General features: G+C 45.9%; 1 protein-coding gene across 1 annotated transcript in view; it reads left to right on the forward strand.

Moving 5' to 3' along the window:
* The window catches only part of MAML3 (mastermind like transcriptional coactivator 3), a gene marked incomplete at its 5' end in the record, with an annotated part of 80,029 nt that extends 70,226 nt beyond the window's left edge, over window positions 1-9,803 (forward strand). The window contains 3 exons of the mRNA XM_057380695.1: window positions 742-987; window positions 3,139-3,226; window positions 5,811-9,803. Of these exons, the coding sequence (XP_057236678.1) occupies window positions 742-987; window positions 3,139-3,226; window positions 5,811-6,802 (1,326 nt within the window). The remainder of the gene's footprint in view (window positions 1-741; window positions 988-3,138; window positions 3,227-5,810) is intronic.
* Window positions 9,804-10,728: the final 925 nt, after the last annotated feature.

A 10,728-nucleotide genomic window follows, 5' to 3' on the forward strand; every position in this document is an offset into this window, starting at 1 on the left:
CAGCGCCGCGGGCGGGCAGCGCCCCCTGCCGGCGGTGATGGCGGCGGGAAGGCTCGGCCGATCCCGGCCCTGGTCTCGTCTCTCCGCCGGGTTGGGATTTCCGTACTTTTCCCAGCGTTAAAAGGCAGCAAATTGGATTTTGAAAACGGGGAGTGGGGTGTGTGAAGGGAAGGTGCTTGCCCYGCGTCCTTCCAGACACACACRCACACACACACMCCGATCCAGTGCTGCAGAATGGAAATCTTGAATAAACACGTAATGGAGTTAAATCCTGAGGTTCTGGAGAAGGAGAATGAACGCTGCCAGCTCCCAGTATTCGTTGTGTGCACATAAGGTTTTGGCTTCTCAATCCAGGGGGCTGYGTTTAATTGCTATGATGAAGAGATGGAAACGGAAAGGAAGAGAAAACGTTCTTTTCTCCTTGAGAAGGGAGCAAAGTTTAGAAAAACATTACTCTGAAGCGCAGAAAAACCTTAACACAGAGCTTCATTTTTTTCATTATTAATGAATTACAAACTGCTTCTGCTTTACCTGAAGGGCTTTGAATTCCAGGAGAAAATAGGAGCCTATTCCCTGTGGGAAGCTTGGTTGCAAGCCATGCCCATCTTTCCAAGGATTCACTTTCTCCATGATCCAGGCTGTACCCACAGACTCAGCGCCTCCTCAGCCTGGTGAGCAGTGATTTATTTCCCTTGCCTGTGGAGCACCCCACTGACGAGCCTTCCCTCTGTCTTTGCACAGGAGCACCAGGTGGGATTGTCGCGGCCCGCGGGGCCTGTGCAGCCCTCAGTSCCGGCGGGCTCCAGCAGCGGGGTGMCGGGCAGCAGCTCCGGCGGGCCKTTCCTCGGGAGCCAGCCGCAGGCTGCCATCATGAAGCAGATGCTGATTGAGCAGAGAGCGCAGCTCCATGTGATGGAGCAGCAGAAACAGCAGTTTCTCCGAGAGCAGAGGCAGCAGCAGCAGCAGCAGCAGATCCTAGCAGAGCAGGTACAGTATCCATTTCTCTCCAACACATGATGGGATGAGCGTGAGCACTACAGATAGTGCAGCACCAGCCCTTCCTTCTAGATTTGGGAATTCTCTCTGTGGCTCCTGTTGGGGTATTTTAGCAATGTCAAAGAAGAGACAACTGTGTCAGTCCTACCATTAGCTTGGCAAATATTACCCGTGTTCCCTAGCTGATCGGGGATGAGCTACCTTGTACCCTGGTGCCAGGTCCCACCGTGGCACGCACTGGCTCTGTGGTCCCAAACAGCAGAGAGGCGGAGAAGGGAGCCAGGTAAGCCCAGTCATCGTGGGGAGAGAAAATAAACAAAGAAACAGGCAAAAAACACGTTGCAACAGTATCTCTGCCAGAGAGACTGTGCTGTGTGGCCTGCCACATCGTCTGCTGGGCTGGAGAGGGCAGAGCTCCCACTCGTCCCACACCAACTCTCCCAGGAAGGCTCGGGCTGGCTTTCAACCATCGCCATATTCCCGGCATTGCGGGGTGGGCAGCGACCATCCCAGACACAAAACAAAAAGAAAATAATTTTTTTTAAAAAACCCTCACAAACGTGGTATGGGATAAAAGAACATCCCCAAGACACCACCTCTGGCAGAGGCACTGTGGAAGAGCTGCATTGGGGCTATCACCTGGCTTTCTGAGCTCAGGCTTTGCAATATGGATGTTAAACTAACCAGTCTGAATGGTGGTGTGTACGTAATTCAGTTGTAATTTTAAAGCAGCCCAGGACAAAGCCAGTGGAAAGCCACACTGTTGAGTTCCTACAAGATCGTACCCAAGTTAAAAGTTACAGTCCCCTAACATTACTGAGATAATGCTCTGGTAGGTCAGCAGATGCTTTAAGCTTAGCTTCTCTCTTGCTAAGGAAAAACAGCTTAAGAGTGCTTAAATTTGTGTTAGAACATGTGCATGCTGTGTAACCACAGGAATACAGATTGCTTCCCTTCTTTTGTTGCTCCTGAGAAACAGAAAAATTTACTCTCAGTGAATAGGAAGGATGCTCCTARAAATATTTAGGATAAAGCTGCCTGAATTGATTCAAGTGTGAACAAGTGCACAAGAGTGAGGATGCYGTAATGCATCCCATGGATTGTGCCAATTCACATGCATAAAGCCAAGAGCCAGTCTGTGACTTGGCTGCTGAAGGCAAGTCTGAAAGTGTTAAAAAAGCCACCAGGCTGAGGCTGTCAAGTGTGCTGGCAGAGTTGAAAAGGGGTGAAGTAACAGTCCTCAGGCTCCCTTTGGGTGGTTTGTGCCTAACACCATTCCCTTTTTCTTTTTGATAGTATGTAACACATACTTGTTAATGAAGATTTTAGTACTTCCTTCTTTTCCATCTCTGCCATTCTTGTACCTTTGTTACACAATCCTTGGTTTTGAACACAGTATTTGCACAGCTGCAGATGATGCTACAAGACATGTCCTTTCAATAAGTGTTTAGCATCTGAAAGCTCTATTTTTATGATCAGCCATTGATTCTGTTTCAAAATATTCACAGGTTTTCATAGAAAACAACCASAGAGGAGCAATGTGGTCTGGGTCAAGGGAKCAATGCATTTTGYAGTCAYCACTCCCCAAATATCRTTCACTRAAGCACGAGAAGAAATGTGCCTTARTATCCATTGCTGTTTTGGCTCAGGAAAGTTTCTAGGCTGTGCTTGGGTCAGGATGCAGTAATCCTTGCAGCTGAGTGTTATGATTAGATCAAAACAAGACACAGATCAAAATCTTGCACCAGGGAAACAAACCTGTGGACCTTGGCAGGACTGAGGGAAGGAAGATGTCTGTGTGTGRCTACAGTTGCCGTTAGACCTATTTGAGCAAAGCTGGTTCACATCTCTCCCTCTCCTGTCTGCCTGAAGATCTTCAAGCTCAATCTGTAGACATCAGAAGGAGATGGCTGTAGAGAAGGAGGGATGATGTTGGCCTCAGTGTTTGTTCSTTTTTGAGCCAAAAAGAGTCTGAGTGCCTAGTAGCCCAAGGGCTCTGAGGAGGATGCTTCAGATGATGATGCCTGTCTCTCCAGAACACCTCACGGGATAAGAACCACTGCAGTTCTGCAGTTGGCCACCATTAATTAATTAATCAATCATCTCTTTCTCATCTGTTTTCTTTCCCTTCTTCATTTTCAGCAGTTGCAGCAGCAGTCACATTTGCCTCGGCAGCATCTRCATCAACAGCGAAGCCCATATCCAGTGCAACAGGTCAATCAATTCCAAGGTAAAAGCCAATTTTTTTCCTGTTTTGGAGTCAATGCACCTCAAGGTAGCAGGTGTGTGAAACCTTGTGCAGTTTTTGAAGACCAGGATTTAAGCAGTGTTTCAGAAGAGGAACGCAGGCTGTTGCATACACCACATATTTTACCAAAGGGCAATGCCCAAGTTTGCATATTCAGTTAAGTTTATATTATCGTTTCTGCTCGCTTCAAGCTAATTTTTTTTTATTTGGCAAGTGTTTTGGCTCTTTGACATCCAGACATCATGGATTCATTCATGGATTTATCTTGTTGGCCTCTACCCTTATGATGCCTTTTTCCTGCTAGCATTTCTAAGTGTATCTTGGGTTTGCCCCTCCTTCATTCCCTACTTAATCTAGTTTGATGAGCAGAGAGTTTCAGTGAGGTCATCCTTACCTGGAAGTGACTGATAAATGTCAGGTGTGGGAAACACAGTGAAATATTGGAGATGCAAATAGAGATTTTTTGATGGTCTCAAAAAAAGCACAAGTATGATTTTGATGTTCTCCCAGGTAACTGAAGAATGTAAGTGCACTCACTTTGGCTTAGGAAAATAAGTTGATTCTGAGATTTTTAGGTGCAAAGCATCAGCTGAATGTCTTCCCTAACCATGTTTTCTGTACAGACATGAAATGAACACACACTTGTACTGTATATTCATAATAGTGTCATGTAGCTGCAACAGAAAACAAGGGAGGAAATTCTGGACAGTTCATATTGCCGTTCTGGTTCTCAGGACATGAACAGGCAGCCATATCTGCTGCTGGCATATGTCAGAGTGGCTTCTTCTAATCACCTCCTCATTATTATCTTTGGTACTCTAAGTTCTGTATGAAATTACTCTTTTCCCCCAATAATTCATTTCCAAAATCAAGAAATGTTTGTGCACAGCCATCCACTGAGCTGCACATATACAATCTCTCTGCACTCATGCTTCTTTGAAACATTGCCTTTGTATGTGTTATTTAAAAGAAACAGAAAAGAGAGTTTAGACTAATCTGACAGAGCAAGGAATTAATTTTCATAAATGAACTAATTTAAATAGTTCACCATTTTTTTCCTTTTTAGTCCCCTGAATGTAATCCAGTGCAGTAGGTAATGTGTGAATGAGACCAGAAGGTGGCCCAAAATCTTAAAATCTGTGGCATCTCTCTTTTAACTACTCCTTGTCTGATCTCCTGTCTCTTATGCCAAGCACAGTAGTTAACAAAAGTAGTATGTGAACCACTTGCTGTTAGTGACTCCTTTGGAGCTTTTCAACTGCCATTTTCAATTAAAAAACAGCTAAAGATGCATTACAATTTTAACATTATCTGTATCTTAAGCACTTGATGCAGTTGTAAAAAGACTTTCTAATCATGGAAGGAGCTGATCTAAATTAAGAAAAATCAAGGGGACCCCAGTGACAATCATTAAGAAAGCAGTTTGATAGCACAAATAAAGTAAAAGCTGCCACTACATGTGGCCTGTGCCAGTGAGATCCAGATGGTCTCTCTTCATGCTAGAAAATGTTTACCTGTGTGCTGGAGCTAAAAGCACCCACCAGAAGATTGTGGTGCTGCAGAAAATGGAGTTGTAGATATTCTCTGCATTATATAATACAATAACATGTATAGAAATTATATTTCCTTTATGCAGACCCATTTCTCATGGAAACCAAGCCAACGTCAATAACAGGGACCAGTTGTTCTCCACTCCCCACTGATGTTCAGGGATGYTGTCTGCCACTGAGGGACAACAAATAGGGGCTGATTTAAGAACATTCAGCTTCTGTTGTACAGTTTTGAATTCTTAAGCAATGATTTTATGTTTACACCTTCCATTTAATAATGTTTGCGCCTGGAGCAATTGTGTGCCTCATACACTCCAGGCTTCATCTGSCAAGTGTTGTAGTTAGTTAGGGATGTTAGTGACTCAAATCCACAATGAACCCAGGGCATAATCTGAGCTCCAGGTAATTGTCTTTAAATAAAARCAGTAAATACAGAGGCATATTGGCTTCCCATAAATTGATAGCTCCCCACTAGCCCTGAAAGGAAGACAAAAGCATGGTTAAATTATCTGCCACAGTGTGGAAGTTAACAAAGCTAGGATCTTACTGGTTTCCCATCACTGGCCTAAGGTGAAGTAAAATGTGCTTATAGTATTGATTCACTAATATACTCTCTCTGCCTTAAATGTCCATAAAACCCCAATTGTTCTTCTTTCCATAGAATTAATCTGTAGCAATGCTATAGAAAATCCATTCTTTTATGCCTCCTGAACTATTAAAAAAATTGGTTGGCCTTATAAACCTGATSTTTACATTTTCAAGGCTTACTTTTGAAAGACAATGGAGATATTTAAAAGAGAGCTTCAGATGGTAAACTGAGGTTCAGCTGCTTTGCTGCCRTTGAAGATGACCAGTAGGAGTTTTCCCATTTGCTTGCTAGAAGCTGAATTAGGTGTAGCTGAAGAAGATAAGTGGTACTGAGGAGGATCCTACAGATTCTCTCTTATGCAAAGAAGTGTTAATTCAGATTTACAGGATTGTGGGCTTTTTCTTACCTTCCTSTGTTTTTGGTGCAGGTTCACCCCAGGATATAGCAGCTGTGAGAAACCAAGCAGCACTCCAGAGCATGAGAACATCCCGAATGATGGCCCAGAACGTGAGCATGATGGCCATGGGTACCTCCCAGACCCTGAGCACRCTGCCCACCACTGCAGGCCAGTCGGATATCAGCATGGCTCCTTACAGCAATGCCTCTTCCAGCCAGCCAGGAATGTACAGTATGAGCACAGGGATGAGCCAAATGTTGCAGCACCCAAACCAAAGTGGCATGAACACGGCACACAGCACAGGCCAGGGAACAAGGCAGCCTGCCTCTGGACAAGCGGTGGGAATGGTTGGCAATTTTGGTCAGAACATGCTGGTAAACTCTGCTCTTCCCCAGCATCAACAGCAGATGAAAGGACCTGTGGGCCAGGTCTTGCCAGGGCCACAAGCACCACAACTTCAAAACTTGATGGGGACTGTCCCTCAAGGAACACAAAACTGGCAGCAGCGAGGTTTGCAAGGCATACCTGGAAGGACTAGTGGTGAAATGGGGCCCTTCAACAAYGGCACCGTGTACGCGATGCCATCCAGGCAGCCACGGCTGTCCAAGCAGCACTTCCCACAGGGGCTCAATCAGACAATTGTGGACACAAGTGGGACAGTGAGAGCCCTGAACCCAGTGCTGGGGAGACAGCTGCTGCAAACGCTGCCTGGGCAACAGTCAGCCAGCCAGGCCAGGCCCATGGTGATGTCAACAATAAACCAAGGGGTCCCTGCCATGTCAGGCTTCAGTCAGCCCTCAACGCAGCAAATGCCAGGTGGTAACTTTGCTCAGAGCAACCAAGGCCAGGCCTACGAGAGGAATCCCACTCAGGACGTATCTTACAACTACAGTAATGAAGGATCAGGGGGGTCATTCTCCAGTTTAGCAGAGGGCGCAGACCTTGTGGACTCCATTATTAAGGGTGGACCAGGGGATGAGTGGATTCAAGAACTTGATGAATTGTTTGGAAACCCCCAGTGAATGGGCTTGTATAGTCTGGAGCTTTGGCTGTTATGTTTGAAAAAAGAAAAGAGAAAGTTGGATGTTCTCCCCATCCCTGGATTGTTGTTTTTTGTTTGAATTGGTTTGATTTGGGGTTATTTTGTTTTCTTTTGTTTTCAATTGTGCAAACCAAGCTGATCTGTAGCCAACTTTGGAATATTCAGGGGACGATGAAAACATCAACATCCCAAAACTTCCACCAAGCAATCTATATTGTGTGGCAGTGCCCACTCTGTGTATGTGTGAGGCAGAATGGGGAAACTAAAAAAGCCAGCTGATGCCTCTGGCTGGGAATATTTGTTCTCTCCCCACTTAAAACAAGGCTTCATGGCACAGTGGTGTGGCATGGTCCTGATATCTTCCACCTCATATGACTGTGCACATTGCAGCTTCCAGGGAAGCAGATGGAAGAGCTGGGAGCMAATGTCCTGGGGCAATTTCACAGGCCCTGGTTAGAAATGGGCTTAGCCCTGGGGGCAAGCAGGTCTTGGAGAGCCATGGCCAGACCAATGGGGGCTGGCTCTGGGCTGTCCTAAGGGAATATGCAGCACTCAKAAGACAAACCTAAACAATGACAGGGAGGTCACTGCTTTCACTACAGAGTGATAAATCCCAGTACAAGTGTAGGAGAACATAAATYTGGCAGTRTTGTGAGGGCAGTTTGGCTATGTGACTGCTGCTGGAGACAGCCTAGGGTTAACTGAATGAAGTGYCCAGTCCCCTTRGGACTGCAGTAGTGCTTCCAAAGTSGAGCACTTGGCATAGCCCTGCTGTCTGGGGTGTTGGAGGGCTGAGAGGTACCAAGAGACATCAGCAGGTGTCCTCAGCGGGTCTCTCCATCTCCTCCCCAGGAAGCGTTCAGTTCACTCCCTTCCCCTCCTGTTCCTTCAGTGTAAAGCAAGCTGAGMTGGCTGCCCTTTTTTTCAGGTGAGCCACAAAGGGTCAGGCAGGGTAGGAGAAAACAGGCATGAGAAAACATSCAGTGAGGGTTTGACACACAGAAAGACTTTCACCTCCCCTCTTGAAAACTAGGGGTTTGTCAGGTAGTGTTGCCCTGGGATGTCTGGGCTCTCGATGTGATGTGTTCAGTTTTAAACAGATGTTTGGTCTAATCTCTCTGGTTTGCTGGAATAAAATTCACTKCAGTATTTGAAGAAGAGGAGGCAGTGAAGGACTACTGTAAAGACCATTAATGAGTGGATAAAAATAACTGATACTACAAATATGAGGTCCACCCAAGAAAGGTTTTCGGTAATTGGGATGTATCACTATCTCCACTATGTGGACCAGTGCTGAGCAGCSCTGTGATTAATTTGAGATAGATCTTGCACAATACTGAGTCACCAGCCATTCTGAGGTGTACAGCAGGGTTCCCAAACTGCAGYTGGAGGCTGTCTTCTGGAACCTATCACCTCTTCAGTGTTTTCAGTCRAGAGCTGCTTATCAGGTTACGTTGTTTTGCATAACAAATGTGAGCATGACCCACAGTCCAGAGCTTTAACACCCTCTGGTGTAGCGCTGGCCTCTGTGAGCCATGAGTTGTGCTCTGCAGAAGAAGTGTACAAGTGCCAGTCCCAATTCCCCAGCTCCTGGTTACCTCCTTGTGCGCTGTTCTCCCTGGGCCCAGCGATGCTAAGTGCTGAGCCCCTGAATTCCATGGAGTCTGAGGGCCTTGGCACTTGGCAGTTTCACATCCTGCCTCTCCCTGTGGAGCACASACATGCATTACATTAAAGAAGGGGAGCAAATGAGCCTGGAACCATCTCAGTGCCCCACTGAGGCTCCTTTTTGAGCAGTTTCCCTTGCAGGACTTGCCCAGTGGGGGGAGTTACCTGTTCTAAATGCTGTGATGCAGCAGGACAAGCTGCATTTTTAATGTGCTCAAGGTGAGCCATCAATCCAGCCTGCCCTGACTGCTACATTTTTTTTAAATGGCTTTTGTTGCATCTCTTCTAGCTGACCCCTTTTTGAAATACAGCACAAGGGCCAGTTCCAGATCCTGCTGAGGATAAGCATGGTTTGCCTGCCTGCTGCTTCAGTAGGATCCAGGTTGGGACCTAATTCAGTGAAAGGGAGCACCAGCCAAAGCTTTTGGTTCATCCTGTGGATCAGCATCTCTTGGTCRGAATGGAAGGAAGGGAGCAGGGTGCTGTGGCTCTGTGTGTGTCAGCACAAGCATGGGTCACACACCTGTGTGACAGAGCTGTGACAGGGTGAAGAGGCAGCCMCCCTGCTGAGCAGGGGACAGCGCTGGGGACACCACAGTAGCCACACCTCCAGTGAGGCTTCACCTGTGAACACAGAGCTGAGAAAGAGGGGCTTAGAAATGCACATCCACTATACAGCAACCAGTGCAAGTCCATGTGATCAGAGAGATTCAGGCTTTGTTGCTAAAGGGTGGTAAAGACAAGTCTCTATTGTCTTTGTAAAGCTTCCTCCAAATAGTCCATATTGGGATCAAGTACTAGAGAGTAGATTTTATTAGATTTGGGGTTGGTTCAGGGTTTTTTTCTTTCTTAAAATGGTGCTGATGTATATGTAATGTTTAAAAAAAAAGTCATTTGTAAATATGTTTTTACAATTCTGCAGATATCACTGGATCTACTATCTGTAAAATATATACATATAAATATATATATAAATATATATATATACTGTTTCTTTAAAATAGAATATTTTTATTTCATTCCTTGACTCATCCTTACTGCAGTGGTATTGCACTTCAGATGACGTCTAATTACTAATTTGTACTGTATCCCTGACAGCAACTTGCTCCATTTTACTCAGATTTTTCTAGATTTCTGGTTTTACTTTGTACATTAAGCATTGCTTATTTCCTTTTAAGACCTGTACAGAGTCTGAAAACATAGAAAAATACCTGATGTTAACACACCACTTTTAAAGAAAAAGAAACAAAACGAGAACAAACAAAAAAAAGAAACCCAAATAAAAGATGGTTATCTGAGTCATATACCTGGTATATATGGATCATGTCCTGCCCTACTCCTGTGCCTCAGTGAGTGATCTTCCACRGAGGGGAGGGAAGCTGGATGCAGGCAGGCCTGAATCAGCCCCAGGGTTTCTGATGGCACTGGAAGAGCTGCYCTCAGCAGTTACAGGCAGGGATTGGTCCATCCCAGGATCCCCTCTTGCTCCAGTGGGTTCAGCAGCCGCTGATCCCTGCATCCCAGGCAGCCCCAGCATTGTTCCTGTGCAGCAGAGCCCAGACACTGCAATGAGCTGCTGGATGGGAAGCACTTCTGCCATGGTGCCCCTTTCTCCAGCAGGGCGGGCTACCACAGCTTGCTGTGCTCAGGCAGATGCTATGGGAAGTTGGTRTTTAACTGGGCCTGCTAGAGGTGGGTGGCAGCTCCAACCTTTTGTATTTATTCTGTGCTGGGAGCAAAAGGAAGGAGTAGAGATATGCTTTCAGGGGAGGAGACAAGATGGAGATGAGGTGGGGTGGAAGAAGGGAAATGTGTGGCTGGACATAGAAGYTGGAGAAAACAGATGRTAAAACTGGGAAAGGATAAAGACAYGCTTAATGTAATTCTCTRTCAGGTACTGCTGCGGCAGTGTGAGAATTCTATTGTCAGAAGCCTCTTGGAACATGTACATGGATCTGTTGGGCATGTATGGCCTATCCAAGGTAAATACACCGTGCAGCCTTCAAGGTTTGGCACCACTTCCTGCATGTTCTCAGCCTATCAGTCACGAAGGATCAGACACTGGATCTCAGATCACTCAGCTGGCTGTTTGAAATGTCGCTATGGTTTGGCTCCACATAGAGCCTCTAAGGTGAGGTTTCTCCTCTTCTCTTCTCTTCTCTTCTCTTCTCTTCTCTTCTCTTCTCTTCTCTTCTCTTCTCTTCTCTTCTCTTCTCTTCTCTTCTCTTCTCTTCTCTT

The sequence above is a fragment of the Malurus melanocephalus genome, unplaced genomic scaffold, assembly GCF_030028575.1.
Source record: "Malurus melanocephalus ecotype Western Australia unplaced genomic scaffold, MMel_1.1 scaffold_466, whole genome shotgun sequence".
NCBI lineage: Eukaryota > Metazoa > Chordata > Aves > Passeriformes > Maluridae > Malurus > Malurus melanocephalus.